This window comes from Emydura macquarii, unplaced genomic scaffold, assembly GCF_026122565.2.
Source record: "Emydura macquarii macquarii isolate MOO-44397 ecotype Brisbane River unplaced genomic scaffold, CSIRO-AGI_Emac_v2 contig_1483, whole genome shotgun sequence".
Taxonomy (NCBI): Eukaryota; Metazoa; Chordata; order Testudines; family Chelidae; genus Emydura; species Emydura macquarii.
The window spans coordinates 4,472,205-4,498,456 of NW_027131620.1; the positions used below are offsets into that span (position 1 = coordinate 4,472,205).

At 47.1% G+C, this 26,252-nt stretch overlaps 1 protein-coding gene across 1 annotated transcript in view; it reads left to right on the plus strand.

The window, feature by feature from the left end:
* Nucleotides 1–788: 788 nt before the first annotated feature.
* The window catches only part of MYT1 (myelin transcription factor 1), a 106,390-nt gene continuing 80,926 nt past the window's right edge, over nucleotides 789–26,252 (plus strand). Inside the window, exon 1 of the mRNA XM_067554082.1 lies at nucleotides 789–884. Within this exon, the coding sequence (XP_067410183.1) occupies nucleotides 860–884 (25 nt within the window). The 5' untranslated portion in view covers nucleotides 789–859. The remainder of the gene's footprint in view (nucleotides 885–26,252) is intronic.

Here is a 26,252-nt window from a genome sequence, read left to right on the forward strand (position 1 = left end):
CGTGTTTATCCAGAGACTAATTTCTGTGACAATGACTCAAGGCCGCTCCACGATTCTGGGTTTCAGCGACAGGGAGTTTGCAGCCTGCCCTTACACTTCAGTATCATCAGAGCAGGGCCCCACAGAACTCCAGAGACCCACCTCCACTTCCTAACATGGGGCATCACTTTCGAAAGCCTCCCCCCGGCCCTTTCTTTTCCCTCCTGCTGCCAGTCCTAAAGCAGAGGGGTACTGGAGACTTTCCCCATTTGCACCTGGGTCAGGGCAGCTGCCGCCTTTATTCTAATCCTGTATTTAAAGCAGAACCACTGAAAGTACCAGGGCCTGATCCAGAGGAGAGAGAGAGACTCCCCCATTTCCTAAGCCAGGCCTTAAATAGCATCCCTGCTGCTGGGTGCAGAGGGTGGCTGCTTGCACTTGGCAGGCTGGGGTGCGGGGGCTGGCTTGAAAGCTTACACCCCCGTGTATGCTCCAGCAGAAATGCTCACGATTGAGGGAGACTTTGCACAGCACCCGCAGAAACAGCACCCAGGGCTCCCCTCCCATCCCATGCCGGGGCGCATGCTCGTCCCAGGAGCAGAGAGGCCCTTCCCATTGTCTCCAGCCCGGAGAGCAATTGCGCCCCGCGTCTCCGGCCGCCGATCTGCAGGGCTGGGATTGGCCGCCGGGCGGGCGGCATTGCTTTGTGATGCGCAGCTCGGCGAGCTCCCATTGGCCGGGCCGGCTGGCTCGCGGGGCCTCTCGAGCACATAAGTTTTTGCTCTGGCGAGTAACTTTTTTGCAGGGCTGGAGGAACTTCTGACGTGAGCTGCCGCGCTGGGGCTGTCGAAGGGCGGAGGCGGCTAACTCGCTGGCAAGGATGAAGTTGTGCGGAGCTTTCCTCGGTTCGTCGCAGCGTCTGTACACTTTCCCTTGGTTTCTGTCTCGGGGGGGCGGGGGGCTCGGTTTTCCCATCCGTGCGGCTGTCCGAGTCGCTCTCTTCCGCGCCTCTTTTGCGTGTCATTTTCAGTGCAAACCAGGCTAACGTGACTCCCTTCGCGGCGTGCCTCGAGCGTTCACCTCTTTGTGTGCGTGCCTGCGTGTGAGTCTAGAACGAAATGCGTCAGGGAGAGCAGGAACACACACCCCCACACCCACCAGTTGTCTGGATTCTCCTCTGCAGAAGTGGGGGTCCTGAGCGGAATCCGTCCCACAGCCTTAAAGGAAAGCGTCACCTGCAGTGTTTGCATTTAGCAAGGGAGGTTTTTTTTAAACAAAAAATTGGTAAAATAATTGCTAGTGACCAAACTCTATTTCAGAATTCAGCTACAAAAGCTTTTAGAGCAAAACACTTACAAAAGTCGGGGGAACTGTGGATGTGACTCACACCTGCTCTTGCTGAAATTAGACACCAAATGTTTTGTTGTTGTTATCACTTTTCGGTCTTCCCCCTGCCTCCCCCCCAAAAAAATCGGGGGTAAGGAGGGATCTTGTTCTCTGTGAGTGTTGTTTCCCATCAAACTTTTGTCCCGAGTTCTCAGCTTTTGCATATTAGTGGATAAATGGGGGTAGCTCACATGTAAAGCTGACTAAAGCCTGTTGAGAGAGGTTGATGAAGTGTCCTTTAAGATTGTTATTTTATTAAGGGAACACAATGCAGGAAAGTGTTTTGTTTGGTTTTTAAATGCCATGTGGAAAATGCAGGATGGATCTTGCAAAGTTTTTTTTGAGTAGGGGTAAAGGAAGCTGATGCCTTTAAGAAAAGTAGCAGTTTAAAAAATAAGCTTCCAACTGTGAAATTCTCTTAGACAAAGAAGTTTTTCTCCTTGGGGAAACTGTGTAAATCAGAGAGAGAGAGACCGACGGATATTATAAGTGGTGTGTGTGTGTGTGTGTGTGTGTGCTTCCATCTGCCAGGGGCCTGTAGTGGGCAGGTCTTTTCCTCAACCCTTCAGCTGTTCCATATACAATATTAATGCTGGCCATTTCTATTCGGCATACAACAGCACTAATTGTAGTCGGAGGCATTAAGGCAGCCAGCCCATCTGCATCGAAGCTTTCAGAAAGAAACAAGAAAAATCTTTCACCCCCAGCTGGTAACCGTAGAAGTTGGTGCCAATTACAAATGCATAAACTTTGAGACCTAAAGCACTTTGAAAGAGTCTCTGGGAAGCAAATAAACTGCAGCTTGGCATTGTTCTGTCTGTATGTACGCAAGTAACTGCATTTGTATTTTAAACCATCCTAAACCTTGGACATATAATTCAATTTTTTTTTTAATTTGACGCATGCAGCTTTTGAAACCAAAGGGTGAATATCATTCACTTTACGTGTGTTTAAAACAATCATTCCATGTTCATGTCGTAGGCTCCCTCTCACTGACTTTTAAACGTGGCCGTTTCAGTTTGCAGCTTCTAAGTTTCAGAGATATTTTGCAATAGTTCTTCCACCTCAAACGAAAAAAAGCCCTATTTAAAATGTGGAACATACGCGAACTCTTTCCCTATTCAAAAGTAGGTTCTTAAAAAAATCAGAAATAAAATGATTTAAAATAATGTTAAATAATTTTTAAAACACAAATTTTTACTATTAACATTCTGTGCTTCAAGAAATGTCTTTATCCGACATTTTTGTCCCTCAAAAGAAAAAAGAAGCCAGTTCAAAGGCTTTGCTCAGCTGTGAGCTTAACTTTAGGGGGTTTTATTCCAAAATCGTTTCGGGACAGTTGCTGCTATGAGCTACGGCAGGAGCTGTCCACTTCACCGGTGCTGATCGTCTGTTCGCCTGTTTTCTCTCTCGCTTTCTCAGCTTTCTGGAGGTTTTCAAGGGTCGAAAACTTTGTATGGTAATGTCTTCAATCAGCCCTCCGTTTTGTTTACAAGATGTTTACCATGTTTTGTTTAACGATCCATAAATCAAACGTTTAAACAATTTATCTTCGTTTAACACAACAAACCCCTTGAGGTGGTGGTGGGTTTTCTTTTAAACCTAATGTTTTGTTGCTCTTTAGTAACATCTTAGTGCTAATGATAAACTCCAGCCACCACATTGTCCCAGTTTGCCTCTAATCTAGGATGGCTGGTTCGGGCTGGATTTACAAGTTTGGAAACGATATATATATATATATATATATTTTCCTGTTAAGGTTGGTATCAGAGCAGTCAATTTCATAGACTTCGGAGTTCCTGGATAAGTAAGTCTGGGGGAGGGGGTGTTTACACCCACATATGCATAAACATATGCATGCACACACGCAAACACCTTGTTTTCCATGCTATCTGTTTTGTTTGTGTTTCCCAAGTTTTAGTATTGCGTGTCTGAATTAAATAGCATTCAAGAGAAGCATCCAGTATTGTTAGCAGGATGAGGCGGATCCCGCCTGATTCCTCCCTTTGATTCTATCTTGAATGCAGAACAATGAAGATGCAGTGTAGCACCGGGCCTGCTGTCTGGAGATAAGAGTTTAATAGAATTTCTGAATGCCAGAGGTTTAGGATGTAAAATATCCCTGTCCTCGCTGTGTGTCCAAAGGAGATAGAAAATGGCTTTTCAGGAGTACTCTCAGCTGAATTCGTCCTTTTATGTTAATGGCTTAGGGGCTCAGACAAGAGCCAGTAGCTGGGTCTGAAGTCATGGGAATGGGCATTGCAATTTCTCCCCCCAAGCCACTCTGAACTTCTGTGATTATAATTTTGTTACAACTCTTCTCCCCCCATATAAAAATAAATTCAGAATAAAAAAAATAGCAGATGGTCCAAAATAAGGAAATGGGCCTTTGGTGGAATAGTGGTGGTGGGTGGTAAACTGGGAGGGGGTTTTATTGAAAGGTTATTCCTTGAGGCTGCTGGTGGTACCAAGGAAAATCAATGATGAGACTAGGATCTGGGCCCCTGTTGCCATATTTGTTCTGACAGATTTCTACAATGATCTTGTGCTATCTCAGACTGGTTCTCCACACACACACACACATGTGTCATAAAGATGGACACAGGAGAGCTGTTCTGTTCCTTTGCCTGCTCTGGGAAGAGGAATAAAGGACTTTAGAAGAGGATGTGGCAATGCTGAGTTTGCAACTTTTGTCTTCTCTTGGCTTTTCTGTCTCTGGGGTCTGGGCGAGCTCCACCAGAGAGGACTTGGCTCGGCTCGGCAGAGTCTCCTGAAGACCAGGCATAAGGACCACAGCCTCAGAACTCAATTCTGGCTGTCCAGCGCTCTGTCCCTAGCACCCCTTTGGTCCAGGTGTGATCTGAAGCGTGCTTTCTAAAATCTCCATTAAGATGACCGTCGAGTCTTAATCTCAGAGTGAGGGTGCGGGGGGTGGGGTGGGGTGGGGTGGGGTTGGGGGTGAGGAGAGGAGCGGGTAAGAAGTGTGGTACATCCCTCTCCGATGCTGAACCTACTCCAATAGGCCTTGGCTGTATTTCCACCAGGATGTCCAGAAGTTACAATCCGCACCTGTTCAAAGTGCTACTGCACCAGTCCGACAAAGGGGACGGGTGATCATGTTTGTCCTTTCTTGGATAATCAGGATAATGTGTCCTTTCTTGCCCTGGGGGGGGGGAGGGTCTCTGTCAAGAACCGACGCCCACCGCCTGTGTTGGCTTCATGGGACACCTCGTCGATGACTTGCTGGAATGATGATGATCGCTCTTGGGGGGAGCAGATCCTCTTTCCGGGAGGGAAACTGGCTTCATGGCAGAGCCCAGCCTTTGCCCTCTCACTTAAGCAGAGTTTGTGAAATGTTTTGGGCTTTCAGCGGACAGACAGAAAAGTAACCATCAGAAACATTAACCCCCCCCCCCTTTCCTGGTGTTGGGGGGGGGGAGGTGTCTCCTGGGAATGTTTTGTGTGGTTTGCTTCTTTTTAAAAAAAATATAGGTATGCATTTTAAGAACTGGCCCTTGAATATGTATCCAGGCTAATGGGCAATACTTCCAGTTCCGTACAGGCGATAAATTTCCCAGTCTCTTCTTTATGATGATAGGTCATCTTCCTAACCACCAATAAATATTGTAAAGTACTTTCGCTGTAGCTATGCTAACCTAGGGCATCTGTCATTCCCTGGTTGTTGCTATTAGAAATTATTGGACTGTACCATAAGAAGGGAAGGCACGGGGGGGCGGGGGGAGGATAGCAGTTGTAACATTCGCAGCCCTTCTATGTTCTTGGCATAAAAGCAGCCCCAAGCACTCTGCCTATGAATTATGAACCAGTTTGGGCAAAATCAGGCCCTTTCTGTTGTGTGTGTGTGTGGGGGGGGGGGGTTACAAGCGGGGGGAGGGGATGTTGGCGGGTCGAGCAGCGCCCCAGTTCTCCGTTCACTCCAGAAAGTCAGCGGTCCCATCTTTTTGATGGTGTACAGTAAATGTATTTCACCTCGGAGAGTAAACAGATATATTGCAACCCCAAGGGTTCATGGGTAGTGTATTTACAAAGGGAAGGCGCATCAAGCCCCCTCTGTGCCATTTCCATTAATGAGAGCGGTCATTAAGTAAATGAGACATCGCCTTTAGCAGGCTTAGGAGTTCACACACTGAGGAGTATCAGCTATTTAATTGAAACCAACAAACCATCTTCCACGCATGTAGCGGGTGTCGGGAAGTGAGCTATCCTCCAACAACTCCCCCCCCCCCCCATGTAAATTTCATGATTGCTTTCCGTGATGTCATTTCGAAAAGGGGCAGACAATAGCTGTGGGGAAAAGGTAAGTCAATATTCTCTTCTTTCGCTGACAAAGGCAGATAATGCTGGGGGGGGGAGAGGGGTTCACCTTGGGCTGGTACAGAGGAAAGGGCTTTTGCAGATCTCAGTTAATGTAAACAGATGCAGGCTTTGCTCCTGGGGGCAGGGTTGGTGGTTTTAAAAATTGCATTGCAGAACCGAGGGGGTGCTCGTAAGATGATGGTTGTGCCTAGGTCCATCTTTCTTTCTCGGAGACTCGAGTGGACATGTTATGCTTCTGACTGAAGAGAGCTTTAGCAGGAGGGAGGGTGGGGGGAGAAGCCCAGCGTCGTATTCAGCTGGGAAACTTTCTGAATATTTCTGGAGGAGGAAGAGCAGATATCATGTTTGTGGACAGAGAGATCCGTGGATGTTTCTCAGGAGAAATCCCTGTGTTTTCAACAGAAGACGCTTCTTAAAGGGAGAGGAAAAAAGGCAAGCTTCATAGTTTGTTTTGGGTTGTTTTTTTTTTCGTTTTTACTGGGATATCTTGCGTGCTAACTTCCAGTCCAAGGTACTGAAAAGCAGGCGATGCTGTCACTTGCTCTTTCTGCGGTTGTGATCTGTTTTTATTGTCTTTTTTTTTTCCTTTCTCAAACTACTGAAGGGGGAAAGGGGGGAACCTTTAAAATATTTTGTTCTTGCTGCTTTTGTACAAAAGATACAGGCCGATATCTTAGATCTGCGGTTTCTTACTCTTAAATGCAAAGCTCGTTCATGATTTTCCTTCAACTAAATGAGGATCATCAGGCTTCCCCCCCCCCCCCGTCTCCCCCCCCCCCCTCCCCCAAAAAAGCTGAGCCTATTAAAAATAGCATGCATTTAAAAGCAAGTTGATGTGCGGTGTTAAAGACCGTGTGTTGGCTGTTTCAGCTAGCAGACTTTTTTTTCCCTGACTACTTTACACTTCTCTATTTATAGGAACCAGAAACAAGGAAAATATGGCATGTTGGTTTTTGCTGTGTTTTCTGTTTACCATGACACAAAGAAACCTGAAGTCGTTTTTTTAGTTAGCTTAATCAGAGGCTTTACTTTAATAACCCCTTTAACAATTTCACCAAAGAGAAAAGTTAAAAATCCCACAAAACGTTCGCCCAGCAAGTTCCTTGGTCTTCGGTTTTGGAGTGAAAGGAGACCCCAGTTGGCTAGATGGCAGAGAGTGCTCCAGCCAGGGGAGCCTTCTGAAAATCGTCTCTTGTAGCAGTTGGGAAATAAAAAGGCATACACGGTTAAAGCTCTTTCGTTCGAGTGACTTGCACAAACAACAGAGTAAGTGGCAATAAAAATAGAGGTAAACCATTAAACAAAACAGAGACCGAGTGGCAGGCGGCCTTTGTGTTGTGGGTCATCAGGATATTTGCCTTGAAATCTTCCCTTTTCCACCTCTTCCACAGTTAGTTATTCTTTCGGAGCTTGGTTTAACGCAGGACCCGCCTGCCTGGGGGGGGAGGGAGGGGGTCTCCCATACTTTTCGCTTTGACCTACTAAGCACTGGGGTGCAATTTTTGTTTTGCAGGACAGCCATTTCCAAGTCCTCGAGGGGGAGGGGGCCCGTGTGCAGCCTATCGCTGTGTTTATCGCCCATCTATTGTTACCCCCTCTTTGCCTGAAATCGCCTTTCCGGGGGGAAAGCATTGGAATACAAGCAAAGTCCACCCCATCACTCCAGCGGGTCTTATTGCTCTCGGCGGTTCATCGGCTGTTATTATCAGCTTTTTCCATATGGTCACTTTAATTAATGGCAGACAAAAGAGGGGGTGGGGGGGGGGGAAAGAGGAATCCAGGAATTAGTTTATAGCCGGCTTGTCGCTGGTGCTGTCATAGAAACCAGAAGCAAAGATGCCGCCTGTACCCTTCTTTGTATGGTGCTGTTTATTGTTCCGGAGGCAGCACACATTGTGTGTAGCAGGAGATCTGCTGCAGCGGGAGAAGGCACAAAACCCTTTGGTTACGGCGCCGGTTCTGAGCTCTCGGATGCAAGGCTCCGGTTGGGTCTTGGGCCATCTCACCCCCGCACCCCGCTTGCCTGTGTCCTGTGGAGGGCGACGGTCACTTTTTTTTTTTTTTTTTTTTGGAGGGGGGAGTGAATTGTGTGATCCGAAGGCTCCACAATGGCCGGAGGAGAGAGGAAGAGGCAGTCCGGTTTGGGGGTTTGGGAAGGGCTATTTCGCCCCAGGAGAAGTCGGGAAAGTTTTTGGTTTTGTGGCTGGCTGTAAATTCGCACCGAATTGCTAACTGGCGCTGGAGCCGCGTGTATTTCTAGGTGGCTCTTCTAGGTAAAGATATAAATAGATCCCAGTGGTTTATTTGTGGAGCGGGGCAGGTATATCCTATTGCACACGTAACCACGCCTGCACTTGCAAAATCGGCTCTGGGGGTCAACGGTGGAGGAAGGTCTGTTGAAAGGGACATGGCGAGGCATGCTCCCTCGTTTGTGTTTAAACTGAGGGCAAAATGCACGCAGGGATGTTCTAGCAACCGGGTGAAAACAGCCCAGGCCCTTCAGTTCCCCTGTAATCCCTGCCTCCCCCAGTCTCCCCAGGGTATTTGATGGCATTCCTTTGAATGGGGGTGGTGAATAAATATTAGTCCCGCTGGGGATGCACGTTTCAAGACACCACGCGTGTTTCTGGAAGGGGCTCTGCAGACACGCCCTTCTGTCCCTCTCCGATATCTGCCCAGCATAATTAAATGCCTCCACTGGTTTGTGTTTGGCTTGTTGGTTAAAGCGACCCTCCGCTCGGAGAGTGAGATGTTTCCTACAGGCGCCCGTGTAAAAGGATCCGCTTTACAGAGCGCTTTGGATCCGAGTGTAATTGTAAGAGGAGGCAATCTCGGGGAAAGCATCATCTGGTCGCCCTTGATGGCTCTCTGCTAACCTTTTCTCAGCACAGCAGCCCTTCCTCTGGGGAAGGAACTGGCTGAAGCCTTCCGTGCAGTCATCACAAATCCGCTCGCACGTGAGTTCCTGCAACGTGGAGGCAAGTCTCCCCTGGGAAGGTTTTTTTTTTTTTTTTTACCCTGATGAAAGAGAAGACGGGCACGCTCCGGCCTCGCTCCCCTTCTGAACTTCTGCTCCGGTTCTCTGCTCCCGCGGGCTGGGCCCGGGACTCCTTGCTCGGGGGAGGGCGCAACTTGCCCCTGTGCAGAGAACCAGTTGGGGGGGCAGATGCCCAACTTAAAGCGGGGGCCTGGGATGCTTCTCTTAACGGGTGAATTTCACCCTTGGACAACAAGGTCCCAAATTCAATAAGATAAAATGACCTCAAAGGAGGCGGAGGGGGGGGGGGGGAGGACCTTTCTCCCACCCCCACTTTCCCCTTTGTAACATCCTTTTTTTTTTTTTTAAATCCAGTCTGGGGTGAATTTCTGAGCCTCACACAACGAATGCATTGCTCCAAATATCTTCTACCTTGATCTCCTTTATACCAACGTTATAGCCCACTGCCCCCCGTCTCCCCCTCCCCTTGAGTGAGTTGTTTGTAAACATCAGTACAGCTGTTAGGTGTGTCAAACTTGTGTGCGTGAGGGTCGCCCTTTGATATGCGTGCAACTCATGAACTTCAGCTCACAGCTGGACCCTCAGGGGCTCTGCAGCGGGGGGGCTTGAAGGAAGGGCTAGTGCCGCTGTCAGTCCGGTCGCCATGGGTCAGGTGGGCCATTGGTTACCTGTTCTCCCCTGTGTGTGTGTGTGTGTGTGTGTGTGTTGCTGCCCTGGTTTGCGTAAAGAGTCTGGCGAAATTTGCTTTCCTATGGCTCATCCCCCGGGGATGGGGGGGGAGCAGGACCAGGTGACTTCAAATCGGGGAGCTGAGGAAAGTAATTATCCTTGGGAATGAACCAGCTGGGTCGTGTTGCTGCATCGGAGGGACTTCATCAGAGCAGTGACGGGCAGGGTCAGGACGGGAGTGACACGAGCGTGTTGCTGGGGGGCTGGGCAGGGGGATCCCCGATGAAGGAGCGAGTCCAGCGCAGCCTGGTGCCCGTGGGGCTCGCTGGCTCCGGCTTCTTAATTTTATTTTGGGAGGAGGCGCGCCGGAGTCGCTCCGGATCGGGAAAGGGAGGATGGAACCAGGCCCGTGCCCGGGGTCTGAAAAGTCTCTCTCCTGCTCCAGGCCCGGCTGCCCTAAAATAAAACAAACAAACAAAAAACCCGTCAGCCCGTTCCCTTTCCTCTTTAAAAAAAAAAAAAAGTGCTTTTATTGCTGCCTGTTTGCAACCTTGGAGCGCGGAGCAAAGGGGCTCCGGGGCCCGGGCCGGCTGGGCACCCGCCGGCCCTGGACTTGGCGGAGGCGCTGTTGACTGACGGCTGGCAGTCAGCTGATCGCAGCCGGGCCCAGCCGAGTGTGCAAAACGCCGCCCCGCCTCACCACAGCTGCCATTTTACTCAGACATTTTGCAAACACGCATTGCCCTGCCTCGGCTCGGCCCAGCCCCGCGTCTGGGCCTGGCTCGCTTCCTTTCCTTGCATTGTCGGGGGGGAAGATACCCGGGGATTTAATAAAGCCCCCAGAGCAGACCGTGTTCCACCCTTTTTGCTTCACGTGGCTACAAGCCGCTTCCTCCCCCCCATCCCACCGTAGGACAAATAAGTTGGGATCACGTTGGGGGAAGACGCCCAGGCGTTGTGCGTCCTGCGCCTTGCACGCCTCAGTCCCCGCTGCACCGTGCTCGCTGGAAGAGGAACCGGCCTCGCCGCTCATTCCGTTTGCGAGCGGCGAGCCTTCCCGTCCATGTCGCCGGGAATGGGGGTGAACTCCTCCTAGCCGAGCCCGCCTTGGCCGGAAAGCATCACATCCTCCGCCGGAGAGGAGCAGCCCCGCGTTCCCCCCGCTGCTGTGAAGTCAGAGCGGGGGGTTGAATTGCAGAGGAGATGGGGAAATGTGCCTGCAAGGAGGAGAGCGGCAGACCTTGGAGCGAGTCGGTGCTTCTCAGACGAGCACGGGGTAACTCGGGAAAGCCAGAAACTCTTGGGTGAAAGCAGCCAGTGGCTGTCCCGATCTAGCCCGGGGATAGAGCATTTCACGGAAGGAGTGTGTCGTGGACAGGGACCAGAGAAAGGGAACTGTCCTTGTCCTGATTATGAGCTCTCTGTATTAACCTAGACAGATACACTTGTCTCTGGTAACTAGCTCCTTCTCGTTGTACCTTTGCATATGTAGGATTATGAATCCGTTGTAAACTTTACCGAGGATGATGATATTCCAAATGAATAACATGTTGCTCTTGTCCAAGGATTTCAAAAGCCAGTAAAGTGGTATTTATGCCCCTGTATTGAAGGCAGGGCAATTGAAGCACAGAAAAGTGGTGGGCAGAGAACCTAACCTAAGCACTGCACATCAGGTCACCCACCACTGAGAGGCAGCCACCTCTGAGGTGGATTGTGGCAGCTTCTGAAGCAAGGCCCCACTAAAGATCAGTTTCTAAAGAACAATCTATCCACTTGAACATTATTTGACTCTACAAGGGGACTTGAACTTTCAATGAGTTTTAGTAGCTGGGGAAGAATATCATGCTATGAATAAAGAAGCCAGGCAATAAATGCAGACTAATACACTTCTAAAGAACTACTCCTAGAGTAATAATGCATGCGTGTGTATGTCACTCTTCCCCAAGGACTCTTGCTACCTACAAAAAATGTGACAAAAGGATAAGGGCCACATTTCCCGCCCCCCCCTCCATTTTTTCCAGTGGCAAAAATAAAACCCACTCCTTTTGCTTTTGTTGGGGTTGGGGGAGAAGATGCAAATGTATCATCTTGATGGGGTGGCTCCATGGAAACTAAATGCAATTCTTTATATAGCCCAGATTTCCCATGGTATTATCTACCCTTCCTCTGGCTCTGAAGTTGCTTACATGGGATATCTGCACGTGTGACTCTGTCCTTCAGGTTGAGGGGTTAGGCATGAAGAAGAAGCTAGTCTTCACAGCATCATCCTGTCCCCAAACACTGAGATTTCCAATTTCTTGCCTAAGACCCTAGGACCTCTCTTCCCACCCTAATATTCCATTGTAGAGAGAGTGATGCTATATGCTTCTCAAACTAGATGTAGGACTGGGTGCGGGGAGGGCTTCTGGCAAGCTCAGACAGAGAACCAGCGGGCACCACTCTCTACCATGGGATATTAAGGTGGGAAGAGCGGTCCTAGGGAAATAGGCTTCTGTCCCCAGGTATCAGCCCTCTGTGACTAGTCAGATGGGTAGGACATGCATGGGTTAGGAGGACTGCCCTTTGGCATTCCCTTGGTGCACACATTGTACACATCACCTTGGCTGGATGAGTTCATGGAAACTCCACACAGGGTGAAACTCATGGTATTGTCAAAACCTTTCTGGTTTTGTCAGTGACTAGGATTTTATCCTGGGTGCCAGGAGGGTGCTTTCAGAGCCTCCCTCCCTCCCCACCCCCAATCTGCTCTTAAACCATGTGTGAGAGAGAGAGAGACAAAATATCAGTGGTGAAATTGTTCTACTAAGCCTGTGTTCCTTGCTCACCTGTCCCATTGTCCCTGATGGGTTTAACAAGAAACCAGTGCTTTCCCTTCCCCCGCCAGCCAGATGGACTCTGGGAGAATGTGTTTAACCAGCTGGTGGCTTGGAAGAGCTGAGGCACAGGTTCTGGGGCCTGAGGAAGTGGGATGGCAGGGTCCCACCACGTTGGAGTGTCAAGAATGAGGCCCACACCTGGGAGCATGCGTGAGAGACCCAGAGCTAGGAGACTCACTAGTCAGACCCAGGGCGCTTAGATGTACATGGACCAAGGAGTTGGGTCTGTTTACAACAGGTTGGTGCCTGTCCAGAAGAAGACAGGGCCACGGTTTCACCCTTAGACCATCCCTGGAATACTGATTTCCAACGCCCGCTGCTCTGTGTGGCTCAGAGCTGCCCCTGTGCATTGACTGTGTGTGGTATTACACTTTGGAGGAAAACTAAAGCAAGGGAAAAACCAGGACTTTGAAAGCCTCTACAGTGAAGGTCTTGGCAAAGGCCCAGTGTGGTGTGGAAAGGATGGCAGAAAGGCAGAGTGGAATTCTGTGAATGTTTGTGCACACTCTTTATTGATAAATGGCCGGCTGGGAGACACTGAGATCAGTGTCTCTGTAGTTAGACGATTTCAAGCAATTGTCGGTCTTTAAACTAAAGCAGTATTGTAGTGATGCGTCACTGAATTATTTTCTCTTTTAAAAAAAAAAAAAAAAATGAAAAACATCATTTTCACCTGAATTAAAATGCCTTTGATCTTTGTCTTTCATTGAACTTTTTGCTTCAGAGAGAATAGATTAATAAACACTTTCAAATGGAAAAATATAGTTTGAAAAAGTCTCCTTTTCATCTTAACAGAAAGCTTTAGTGCTAACCTGTATATGGACTCCAACTTGTTTTTCTTCCCTTTTTATGTTACCAGGAATAAATTTGCTTTTATTGTGATCACACTGGCCTTTTCTGGGCAAGTTTTATTCACTTTTCTTTTTTCTTATTTTTTTAATTTTGAAGTCAGCACATTGCAATTTTTTAAAATGTTTTAATCAGACCAACTGAAAGAGCAAATCAGAGTGCAAATTTTAATCTGCCCCAAGCAAAACTGCCTTGTACATCTGTCATGTTTGGGATTAGTGGAACTCTTTAAAGAAGCTGAAGACTTTTTTAAACAACGTATTAAACATTTGTGACCTGATTTCCATTCTGACAATATTCTCATTAATAAGCGTGCAGGCTGAAAGACATCTGTTAAGTCCTGTTTGTTTTAAGAAATAATGCAAAATGTAAAAAAAAAAAAAACCCATCTAAATGTAGCTGTTAAGGCCACAATCTTTTAGTCTGTTTCAAAAGTGACTAGTCACTTTTGGGTAGCCAAGTAAAGATATTTTAAAGGGATACCACGTCCTGTAAAAATTGGGCCTCTTTAAGGTGTTTTAAGAGGGGCACCCAAAATAACTTTTTGGCAATATAGACCTTCAGTCATTACTTAAGTTAAACTTTCCTCAAAGTCAACGGGAGTTCTGCCTGAGTCAAGAATGCATGGTTTTGCACTTAAATTTGCCTTGCCTCCACATATACATACTACAGGAAACAGGGTTGGTGGTGGGGGCTAAGGGACAGGGCTTGCCTCTGTCCCAAAATGGATGGTTTGTAAGAAATCAATGTCTTCTGTTGGCAAGCAGGAGTTTGCAATTCCAGTGAATCCTTTCCAAGTGGATAAATGCCTAACACACGCAGAATATCAGGCAGTGGAAAGCCGAGCCTGAAGGAGTTTTTAGTGCAGCAGACTGAAGCTGTGAGATGCTTAGTGTTCTAAACTTGCACTGATTTCAGTAGGAGATAACGGCTCACAGCACCTTGCGGGGCCAAGTCTGAACAGAATAAAAACCAAGGAGAGAAACCTCGTTAGACGCTCACAAGACCCCCAAGGAAAAATTAGATATGCGCTCGGTAAACTACGTGCTGAAAGAATCCTTCAATATTAACACGGGTATCTCGTTTGAAAAGGAGGTTGCTGTCGATGACAGTGTCTGCCTCCTGTTTATGCTTGCTGAGTAAAATATTAACTAAAGCATCTGAACATAAAGTTCTGGTGTGAAAGGATAGCGGCAGGGGAGAGCCATATGGTGCCAGCATGCGAACAAAATACCAAATGCTGAAGATTCCTTTTTTTGCAGATGACTGCAAACTCTACTTCCCTTCCATAATGAGTTCATGCCTTTGATTATTCTAAATATTAGTCCAAGTGGTACAGGCAACTCCTTGGAACAGACACAACTTAGTGCAGGCTCTTCTCCCTCCTTCCTCTACATAAAAGAAATCAATCTTGAGCTGTTAAGGATAAGTATATCCAATATGCGGTAAGACAATATGTTTCCAAAACTGCCGCATAAGCTACCTTTGCTCCAATTAAATAAGAGCAGTGGGACTTAAGTTTCTTCTTTTGCCTACCAGCTTGAAACCATTTGGAACTGGAATAGATCCTTCTAGGGCAAGCTTCCTGCCCCACCCACGCCTGTTCCATGGGGGTTGTGCTACTCCAGTGGGTTTGCTCAAACCCCTCTCAGAGCAGAGCCTGTTTGAAAGCAGAAGATCAGAAATAGAATTGTTTCTTGCAGCAGCACCTCAGATTGTTTACCTAGGAGCTCTCTGCCAGCTTAGGAGTCTGGTGTGTTCAGCAGAAATGAATTCAAAATCCACATTATGGAGCTCCCATAGTGCGTGTTATTATAAGATACATGAGATGTCTCCGGGGGAGGTTTCATATATACGCTGCTTAAAACCCACGGTATCTCTGGCTTAATCTGCAGGTAACCCTTACTGGTTTTTTATTTTTATTTTTAGGTCTGAAAAGCAACAATTTGACATCAAATATGTACTCTGTGCGCTTGTCTCCAGAATTTCTATGTAAAGCTTTAAGTTTTTTTTTAGCCAAAATACTCTTACATATGAACACCTAAACAGTGCAGATAAGATTAAAAAAATAGAATTTCACCAATTGCTTTGGATGTTTTGAGTGGTCTAAAATGTTCTATAATCTGAATTTGCTGTCTTTCCAGTACCTGTGACTCCTCCATTTTTTTTCTTGAGCCAGAAGAGGGGGAGTTCTGCTAGGGGACAAAGGAATGGTTTATCTAGCAGCAAGACATTTGGGGCCCAAGTTCCAAATAATCTGAAATCCAGATCTTGCATATGAGCACCCAGATCAGCATTTGGGCACCCAGCATCCCTTGGAAGAACTCTCCACATCGATTGCCTCATCTAAATGCAGAATTTGGCTTTCCCATTTAGGCACTTGGGCTTTCCCCATGTACCAGAGAGAGAGAGAGACTGCGCCAAGGACTTGCAGACTAGTAGTAACAAAACACTAGAGATGGACTAGTGCGACAAAGATGTGGATCTGGATCCAAAATTTCTGCATGCTCAGGGGTGTTTGGAACTGAGGGCTTGGTTCAGCCCATTTGTACATAGACACTAGCTGTAAAGTTGCTATGATGGCATATGGGTCATCTGGGACTCCTATTAGCAAATATTTCCAGCAGCTGAAGATGACATACTAGGTGGGGTGGCTCTAAGTTACTAAAGAGAATTCTTTCCCAGGTGCCTGGCTGGTGGGTCTCACTCACATGCTCAGAGTCTAACAGGGTCACCATGGTTGGGGTAGGGGAAATTCCTTCCCCCTGGGTCAGAGACCCTGGGGGCTTTTTCCCTTCCTCTTCAGCATGGGGTATGGGTCACTTGCTGGTTTGAACTAGAGTAAATGGTGGAGTCTCTAACTTGAAATCTTTAAATCAAGATTTGAGGGCTTCAGTAACTCAGTCAGAAGTTACAGACCTATTGCAGGAGTGGGTGGGTGGGGTCCTGGCCTGTGGGGTGCAGGAGGTCAGACAAGATGATCACGATGGTCCCTTCTAGCCTCAAAATTTGAGTGTAAGTTGGTGGAGCAGTCTCTCTGCTTTGCACGGGTTCTGCTGCTCAACATGACACAGCTGAGATGGGAGCTATGTTTTGCCCGTTCTACACTTATTGGAGACTCCCCTACACTAAGGGGTTTCCAAGCCAGGGTGTTGCAGGAAGTCTCCACTCCCCTTTGCTCTGCCTTCATGATACAAAGGGAGCAGATTGGGGCAAAAATATCTCCCACTGCACTTAGAACTAAATCCAAGCCGCCTTCATTTTGTGAGCCTTCTGACTGGGTGTCTTGGTTCTGAGCCTGCTCTGTAACGGTGTGGTGCCGGCATTGCTCCTATTCACTCCAGTTTGAACTGGCCCAAACACTAGAGAAGCAAGTCTACTAAGCAAGGTCTAGCCACGAGGTCACTTAAGAATTCTGATGTAATTTGGAGAATGCAGAGTAATAATAGCAACAAGAAACCTAGTGACTCCTTGGTGGGAGCCCAGAAAAGAGCAATGAAAATGATTATGGGCCTGGCAGGATTAAATTAGGAGGAAAGAGTCTCAAGGAAAATTTGTGTCTAGGGTGACTAGACAGTGATTTATGTCTATGCTACAGACCTCTGGGGACATACTTATGTCAGTCAAGGTTGTGAAGAGGTGTGATTTGTGACAGACATATCTGAGCAATCTGAAGCACCTAATTGTAGGTGCAGTTATGTCTGCAAAACTGCTTTGACCAGAATCGCTTGCCAAATTCAGGATGTGTGTGATACAAGCTATTTTGGTAACAGTGCAGTGAGCTTTGCTGGTATAAACTGTGTATACACTAGGAGTGCTTTGCTGGTATAGGAATAGCAGTATACTATATCAACAAACTACTATTAGTGTAGACAGGGCCTCAGACGGGATACAAGAACAATCTATAGGGGTGTAAGCACTATGGAGGTAACGGAATTATCTAGTGGTTTTTAACCCTTTGTCATTTGCGAATACCTAAGAAATTTCAAATGGCGGTGTGGTCCCCTTTGGAAATCTTATACATAGTCTGTGGACCTCCAGGGGTCTGCAGATCACAGGCTGAAAACCACTGATCTGGCGTACACAAAGGGTGTAACTGGGAGTAGTGGGATGAAATTAGGAGAGGAACAATGTAGGCTGAATATTTGCCTTTCCTGACAGGGAAACAGTCTAGAATGGGAAATGGTCTCCCAAGGGAAGAACGGTATTTTTGGTTATGACCATAACAAATGAGGATCTTTTGTGGTCTCTGCCAAATATATGAAACCATACACGCTGCAAGAGGCCATGCTAACCCCTAAGGGTCTAGAGTGCTAGGCCAGACTCCTCCGTTTGACTTCCATGGTTATCAGTGTCCTCCATCTCTTGTTTGCATTTAACCTTAAGGCTCCTGTTTGTGTGAAGTATCTCTCCGACTCCTTCCTTGCTTTCCATTCTCTATGTATCTGTTTAATCACCATTTATGGTAATGGTACTTCTGCTTACGCATTAATGTAGAACATATACCTCACAGTGTGACGAATAATGCCTCTGAGGTGTCGTGCATGTTTTGGTGGGTTTCTGAAAGGCAGTCAGCATTGGTTTAATTCTGTTTCCATTGACATCAGTGATATCCAGAGTTGAGCCAGTGCTGATTATCCTTGTTGAAGTTGAGCCTAATCCTGCTTTGCTAGCTGTCTGCAAAACTCCCATTTGGTTTCAAAGGGCGCTCTGCTTGTATAGTGACTGCGGAATCAGGCTCTTTATTTTCACCCATCACAAACAAGTGGGTCCAATTTATTCTGGTTTTACACTGGCTGATTACAGGGGAATAACACTGGCATAAAACTGGAGTCGGTGACTCAGGCCCAGTCCCTGTTCTAGTCACAAGTGACAAAACCACAAATACAGGAGTGAGAGACAATCAATTGCTGGGCAAAGACATAAGTGTGTGACTGATGTGGTGAGAGTGGAGTGTCTTGGGGGGGAGGGGGAGTGGTGTGTGTGTGTGTGTGTGTGTGTGTGTGTGTGTGTGTGTGTGTGTGTGTGTGTGTGTGTGTGTGTGTGTGTGTGTGTGTGTGTGTGTGTGTGTGTGTGTGTGTGTGTGAGAGAGAGTGAGTTCTTTCAGAACTCAGCATCTCCTAAGATGCTAAGATATAAATCTGGTTGGAATGAAAGCTCACATTGGTGTGTAGAGAAAGATGCAGTATTTATACTGTCTGTAGGATTGTAGAATTGCTACTATCCAGATTTCTACTGTTGGTACATACATCTAGCTTCCATAATTTTGAAGTTTTGTGTCTCACTAGCTCCTGGCAAGTGGAGTTAACATTTGTTTGGCCCAAAGTTTTTGATTTAATTAGTCAGTGAACAACTAGCTACTTTGCCCAGAGAAATACCATAAGTGACCGGCAAGGATTAGTAGCCCTATTGAGATAGCTGCCCTGTTAAAAAGTGTCTGGAAGCTGTGGAATTACTCTTAAACAAAACAAAAAAGTCTGTACAGTTGTCCTCAAAGGAGCCCACTGTGAGTGGTCCTCTCCTTTCACACTTCCCTTCAAAACTTTCAGCTTTGAGTTGTTGAGAATGGAGCTTTCTGACTGGCAGAAAAACAGATTGCTACTGGAATGGCAAAGGACCTTTGGCACGTTCACTCCATCCATGGCTTACTTTGCAGGATTCCAAACAGGACTGGGTGTTTTTTAAAGATCACAAGATTACCCAGTGATAGTAAAGGGTTTTGTTTTGTTTTTTAATTTTATTTTAAAAGGGTTTTGGAAGGGATATAAACCTTCATGCTCCAGGCCATGACACAACCTCTAACTAGCAAGGGACAGGAGGAAACTTTCCCTATGGCCAAATGCTGCCACCTGCAGTATTTCTTGTACCTTTTTCTCCAGCAGCTGACATTGGCCACTCTCCATGGATAGGAAACTAGATACCCTGGTCTGATCCTGTACAGTAAGCCCTATGTAGCAGTGTAGCTCTTTCAGCGTTTGCTCGGAATGTAACAATTGCAGAAAGAAGTCCAGTCTGTATTGTTCTGTAGCTGGACATCAGATCCCCATGCTGGGGTTGGTGCAGAGTTGTACAGCTCCAGAAGGAGCTCTGGGAGGCTTCCTACCCCAGGAAGGAAAATGGCTCTAGGAGCCCATGTGCCATCATTTTAGAAAGAGCTGTGTGCTCTTCCCAGTGTACCAGGATGGGACCACTCGGGGGCACAACGGCCCTGCTTTCTCTGACCTTTTGGGATGCTAATGCTGTAGCTGCTGCCTCGTCAGTCGTTGCACTCAGGGAAGCATAAGAGCTATGATTATACCTGAGCCATACCAGGGGGTCCAAGGTGAAGGGCACATCCTTATGGCCCTTTTCCACTTGCCTCAGCTCCCCACAAGCAACTTACTCTTCCGTCACTGGCTGCTTGGTCAGGCATGTAGACCGTTGGTGTCTTGTGAGGCCAAGGCAACTGGGGATGGACTAGCATGGCTAGAGGTCCTGCACGCCCCCAAAAGAACTTAGCTGGGCAGGAGGGGACTTTTCTCAGGCCTTTCCCCGCACAGCACAGAAGCCGAGCTGGAGGTCGGCACTAGAGGAAGTTCATGCGGCACCTTTTTAAAAGGATCTGATTCCGCAAGCCCCTCGGAACCAGAACTTTCATTGCTTTGCTGAGTTTTCCTTGACTTCTTTCTGGGGCTGCGCAGAAGGTATAAAAACCACTTCTCCCTGTGCTCCCCACCACACCCGGGAGGCATTCTGCCTGCTCCAGCACTCTGAAGACAGAAGGCCCCGAGTACTGTCCCTGGTGCTGTACATGTTTCCCCTTCCCTGCCATGACTGCTTAATCACTAGCCTATTAACTCTGCTTCACACTTAACGAGCAATCGTGGAGTCTCCATACAGCCTAACATGACAGATAGGAAGGTACCACTCTTTCCTCTTCACTTTCAATTAAGTGCGTCTCCAGGAGCACTGAAAATGGCACCGTGAGGCTGATGAAGCTGACGATTCTTCTTGCTGCTAAATAAACTGGGCAGAGCAGAAGCCATGCTCCAGTGTTCCGTGACATTGGAACCACTGGCAAACTGATGTACGTTTTTGTTTGAGGCTCTTTTGAGTTTTGTGCTGGCCTCCTTCTCTGCTGTCAGTCTGTCTAACGGGCTCATTTATTGACTGCATGTACATAAAAATGAAAGTCACTTCGGCAGCCATATGAAATGTGCGAATGGGGGCGCTGTTGAGCAATGATTGACCTTTTCAAAGGCTGAGAGTTGTAGGGTGCTGAGCAGTGCGACATGTTACCCCAAAGGAGTGATTATTTCATGATGATCTCACCTCTTATTACGACTTATTGCTTCTGTCTGTTTGACTCTGACACACACACTTATGTGTCAAGTTTCCACTTCTTATATGACAGGAGGGAGAAAAGGCTTAATATAATAAAGACAAGCTGGCATTTTGGATGTAGCCCACTTAGTCAGCTAACTTTACGTCAGTGGCACTAAAAGCCAAGCTGTTCACTGGCTGCTTAGCAGCCTGCTTTAGAGACAGCCTCTTCCCTCCTTTCTCCTTTCAACAACCGATGATGTGGCATCCAACGTACAGAAATCTCCCTTACAAAACCCCCCCGCTAACTCTTGACTGCAGATTTTATTTTATGGAACCTGGCCAACGTGACTCATAGCGAAATTCTCCCCAGTTCCTTGGACACAGATATTTGGGAGAGCAAAAATGGTAGAAATTTGCCTGAAATCTTAAGAGTTTGGCTAATGAGGAATGGATCAGATTTAGGAAGCAACGAAGTCTCGCTTTGAAATTATTATTTTTTGCATGATGAATCAGATTCTCAGCTGGTGTAATTGGCATAGGCCCATGACTTCAGTGAGGACACTGATTTACACCAGTGATTTTTTTTTTTTTAATCAATCACCCTGCTTGTTAACAGAAATAACAACAAAAAACAAAACTAAACCCACGTAAAGTGTTGGTGAGTCTTTTGGGTTTGTTTTTTTATTTTTTTTTCAATACAGGATATTTTTTTGAATGCTGAAAATTCTTACTGCCACAGTTCCTAAATATTTGTATAGGTCTCTTTGCTAGTAAAACATGGGTTGCTGGGGTCACCTGCACAGTCTTCCTGTAGTCAGCCCGGACAAGGGGTGAGATCTTCATCCCCTACTGCAGTCTTTGTGCATGGGGTAGAAGGGCCAGAACGGTGTAAAGAGGCCCAAGTCCAGCTGGGGAGGACTTTCCCATGCAGAAGCTGCCCAGTTCAGCCAGAAGATGGCCTTCTGAGGACCCCTTTGCAATGCTTGGCATAGGGGATGTGCCAGATATGGAGATGGGGATAGGGGTAGCAGCTTGTTGGGCATGGAAATACAGCACATGGTGCTGCAGAGATTCTGGCCAATGCTGCCGCCCATAGGGATCTCAGTACAGGCTGTCATAACTGAGACAGGCATGAAGACTGCCAGGAGCCATGGAATTCAAGAGGGTGGAAGGGTGGCTTAACGCCACCTTAACCTCCCTGTCGGCTGGGCTGGGAGTTCTGTGCGGTGCCACTTACAGAAGCTCACCCCACAAGTTTGAGGTTTTGCTCTGCGCAGTTGGCACAGGCCCTTTTTTCCTGTCAAATGCTTTTCAAACGGAAGGAGATCTGAGCAACATGCTATACCGGACTGAAATTTGAAATGCTCTTGTATGTTTGGATAATAAACATCCGGATGCATATAGGGTTTTGAAGACCCAAATGGAACGTAGAGTGGTCTTGCTTACAAGCCATAGACTCTCTTCCCTCACCCTGGTGTGTTAGGGATTTCATTTATTATTCTACACTCTTGTGTGTGGCTGCCCCCTTAACACACACCCACACTCACTCACAACCACCGCAACAGCACTCTTCCGTTTCCCTTGGCTCTTACATTGACAGCCCAGATATGCTGTGCCAAATTCTTAGCTGAGTCAATGGGCCTCATCCTGATCTGTCTGAGACCTGTGTAAATGGGGAGCCTCTCCAGTGAAATCAGTGGAGCTACGCCCATGCTAAACCAGTGTCTGAGGGAAGAATCAGGCCCTCAGTCGAAGCTGATGTCACTTCCACCTCCTCCCCAACATATTAGGTGCACCAATTTAGAGACTCCCTAAGGCCGAGTGGGCTAAACTAACAGGTGCTGTGGAAGGAATGTAATTCATACACATGGAAGGGTTCAAACACAGTTGGAGAGAACTGGAAGAAGGTGTATTTTGTTAAAACCGCATGGACCAAATTTTCAAAATATGGGTCCAAAGAATAAGCTTTTGCCCTTGCAAATCATGTGTCTTGTGCATGCAAACTGGTGGCTTGTATGCATAGTTACCTGGCTTGCATTCCCGACTGCGTATTTCCCACACGCAACTTGCATCCATGTGCATACTTTTACCACTCAGTTTGTGCATCCATGAACTCGGTCATGCAGAACTCCAGTTGGACTGGACTCTAGACTGGGCCACACATCACCTATTTTAAATACACTGCTGAAGTGCACCGGTTTATATATGAGACAGAGCACTGGACTGGAACTCGGGCAACCTGGGTTCTGTTTCTGTCTCTGCTATTGGCCTGCTGGGTGACATTAAGTAAGCCACGTCCTTTATCTCTGCCTCAGTTTCTCCATCTTAAGAGAGAACGATAACATGGAGCAGTTTGAGATCTCCTGATGAAAATACTGTGCAAGAGCTAGGTGTTACTATTATATTTTCTGTATTGTCAGGTGTGTCAAACTCACACATGAGATGTCTTACAAAATAGAGGAAATATATGGAGCTTTTCACTGAGCCGCTGGCTGCTTCTTTCAAGAAGCACAACATTGTGGTGCAAGCCACATTCCCAGCTGTCAAAGACATGGTGGTCTTCCTAAATTGTTCCCTCAAAATCTATCGGCAGGGAATTCTCCTGCTGTGTCGACATATTGGCTCCACAGAGGCTTCTGATTTGATATGAAAAGTAATTATCGTGGTGCAGTTTAGGAGCTGGTTTTTACTGTGCTGGTAAGGTTAAAAGAAATAATAATAATATGAGAGCGACTCAGCCAGAGTAACGGCCTGCAACGTGCTATTTGCATTTTTAAGGAAATACTTCTTTGAGACAGTTTAGGTGAAAGGTCAGTATTTGCATATAAATGGAAAAAAGAGTGTATGAGGCTGGAAGTTATATCTAGATTATTTTCTCAGCGGTGAGCTGCTGTTTGGGAGATTAAGGGACAGGGCTTGTGTTTTGGCTTTTATTGAATAGAAAAGTTACTAGGCAAGCCAAATTAGAACGAAATAATGATGTAAATACGCAAGAATAAAGAAGCAACATCCCATTACTCCCTTCCAAGACACACTCGTATTCCACGCTTGTTTGTGCTCATCGTGCATGCACAGATAATATACAAATACCCCAACAGGCACCAAGAGAAACCACACGTGAAAAAGGGCCTTGAAGGACAAAGCTGGTTACAAGTGGGGACTTACGTTTTTCCTGTACCTGGCAGTAGAAGGTACGTTGGGAGAAATTGTCTGAAAATGATAAGCCAGTAGTTTAATTTTTGTTCAAGCTCAGATCTGTTCAGATGGTAATTATCAATAGGCTTATATAAGGTTCCCACATTTGTGGTCAAAAGAAACAGATGGGCAATCTAAGCAGCTTATTGCTGCTCCCAGGATATTAAAGGTATGTCTACACTGTAGACTGAAGTTGATTTACTTTAAATCGACTTTCACCCACCGAATTTTAAAAGTCGCAGGAGCACGATCACACCATGCTCCCTGCACCGGGCTCTTGCGTCCCCACTCGCCACGCTTGAGTTGACGTTCAAAGCAGTGCACTGTGGGTACCTATCCCACAGTGCAACTAGCTGCAGAGGCTTTTGGGAAGCTTGTCATGCTCCCATGATGCAACATGCTCCCTCCCTGTCCCAAACAAACTGCAAACGCTTTTTCACGCTGTTTTTCTATGCTGTGTACATGCTGTTGCCAGACAGACATAGTGCAGAGCTGAGCGGGCTCCATCATTGTGAGCATCACAAATACCTCACGCCTTATCCTGCAGTATTTTCAAAGGCAAGAGAGGAGCCTCAAGACAGAAAATAGCGATGTTACTGAGGCCACCCTGCTATAAGTCATAGAGAGGAACAATTCCCTTTTGCTGCAGGCTGTCATGCATCATCTTCAGTCCGTGGAGGACCGGTTCTGGTCCCGGGAAACAAGCACAGATTGATGGGATCACATCGTTATGAAGGTGTGGGATGTTGAGCAGTGGCTGCCGAACTTTCGTATGTGAACGGCCACTTTCTTTGAACTTTGTGTGGAGCTGTCCCCAGCCCCGAAGTGCGTGAATACTCACTTGAGACCAGCTCTGACAGTGGAGAAGCGAGTGGCCATCGCTCTCTGGAAGCTGGCAACCCCAGACTGCTACCGGTCAGTTGGGAATCAATTTGGAGTTGGTAAATCCACCGTTGGCACTGCTGTGATGTGAGTGTGCAGGGCCATCAATAGGCTTCTGCTAAGAAGGGTGGTGACTTTGGGAGACGTGCAGGACATAGTGGACGGGTTTGCCACAGAGGGGTTCCCAAACTGGAAGGGGGAGGCAATAGATGGCACCACATCCCTATCCTAGCACCTGATCACCTTGCCACAGAGTACATAAACCGGAAGGGATACTTCTGAATGGTGTTGCAGGACCTTGTGGATCACAGGAGACCTTTCACCTACATCAACGTGGGGTGGTCTGTAAAGGTGCATGACACACGCATCTTTAGAAACTCGGGTCTGTTCAGCAAGATGCAGGTGGGCACTTTGTTCCCTGACCAAAAAATAAACATTGGGGATGTGGAAATGCCAATAGTGACCCTGAGGGGATCCTGCCTGCCCATTGCTCCCTTGGCTAATGAAGCCCTACACCTGGAAAACGAGAAGGAGCGTTTCAATAACAGTCTCGGCAAATGCAGAATGGTGGTGGAATGTGCCGTTTAAAAGCCAGATGGAGATGTCTGCTTACTAGGCTTGACATCAGTGAAAAGAACATCCTATCACTTATATCTGCGTGCTGTGTGCTCCATAATTTGTGTGAAACAAAAGGGGAAAGTTCCCCCAGGGTTGGGCCATGGAGACTGATAGTCTGGCTGCAAATTTTGAGCAGCCAGATTCCAGTGCTATGCTCAGAGCTAATTGCGGAGCATTTCGACTTCAGGAAGCATTGAAAAACTGGTTTTGCAATTAACTGCAGTAATGTATGGCTATGCTGTGCCTTTATTTCCCATCCCTCGCCCTTGCTCCAGTGGTCCTCTCCCCTTCTTTCCGCACCCAAGCAATGAATGAATAAAGACAGATGTTTTTTAATGCTACAAAGTTTTATTTGTGACCCCTTTTAATGGGAGGAAAGGAGGATAACCTAACATTGTAAGGTGTCCCTGTGCAAGCAACTGTGGTTGCGTGCAGGCCTTAAAGGGGTCGTCATGTCCTTCTGCTTGCCTCCACTGGTATGGAGTGCAGTCTATACTACACCCTGCTCAGTCCCCACCCCCGAAGCGGTCTAGGAGGAGGCTGATAACAAAGCGGTAAGGAGCGGAGCATTTTGGAGGGGCTGCAGAGGGAGTCTGTCCTGCCACTGCTCTTCCTGGAGCTCTACCAGATGCCTCAGCATATTGAACTAAACCCTGATAATACGCAACATCTCCTGTTGCACATCATGCTCCTGCTCCTGTGCGGATCTTCTGTGTTCCATGTCCATGTCTAGTTTTTCAGACAAGAACATCCTCCGGCTCTGAGCTCTGTGTCAGCAGCCGTGGAGGCGTTCGTTGAACATGTCATCCCGCATTTTTTTTTTCCGTTTTCTAATCTGGGAAACTCTTTCAGCTGGAGTTTGGCAAGGGGGGACTGAGGGCCGAGGTGTCTACTGTAAGATAAGCACAGCACAAAGTTGCCATTTTTAGCTGATCCAAAGTAGTTAAGGAAATGTTACAATGTAAGAAGTACTCACCATCATGATCACATAGCTAAGCCAGACCCGCATTCCATTCTGTACATCTTGGAAAGGTCGGACTGGTGTTACAGACATGGTGAGCAAGGGGCCCTTGCATCTGTTATAGAAAGGCTTCATTAGCATTAAAATCCACACTTGAGCAAGGAGAGAGATCATCAGGCTTCCTTGTAACATGCCA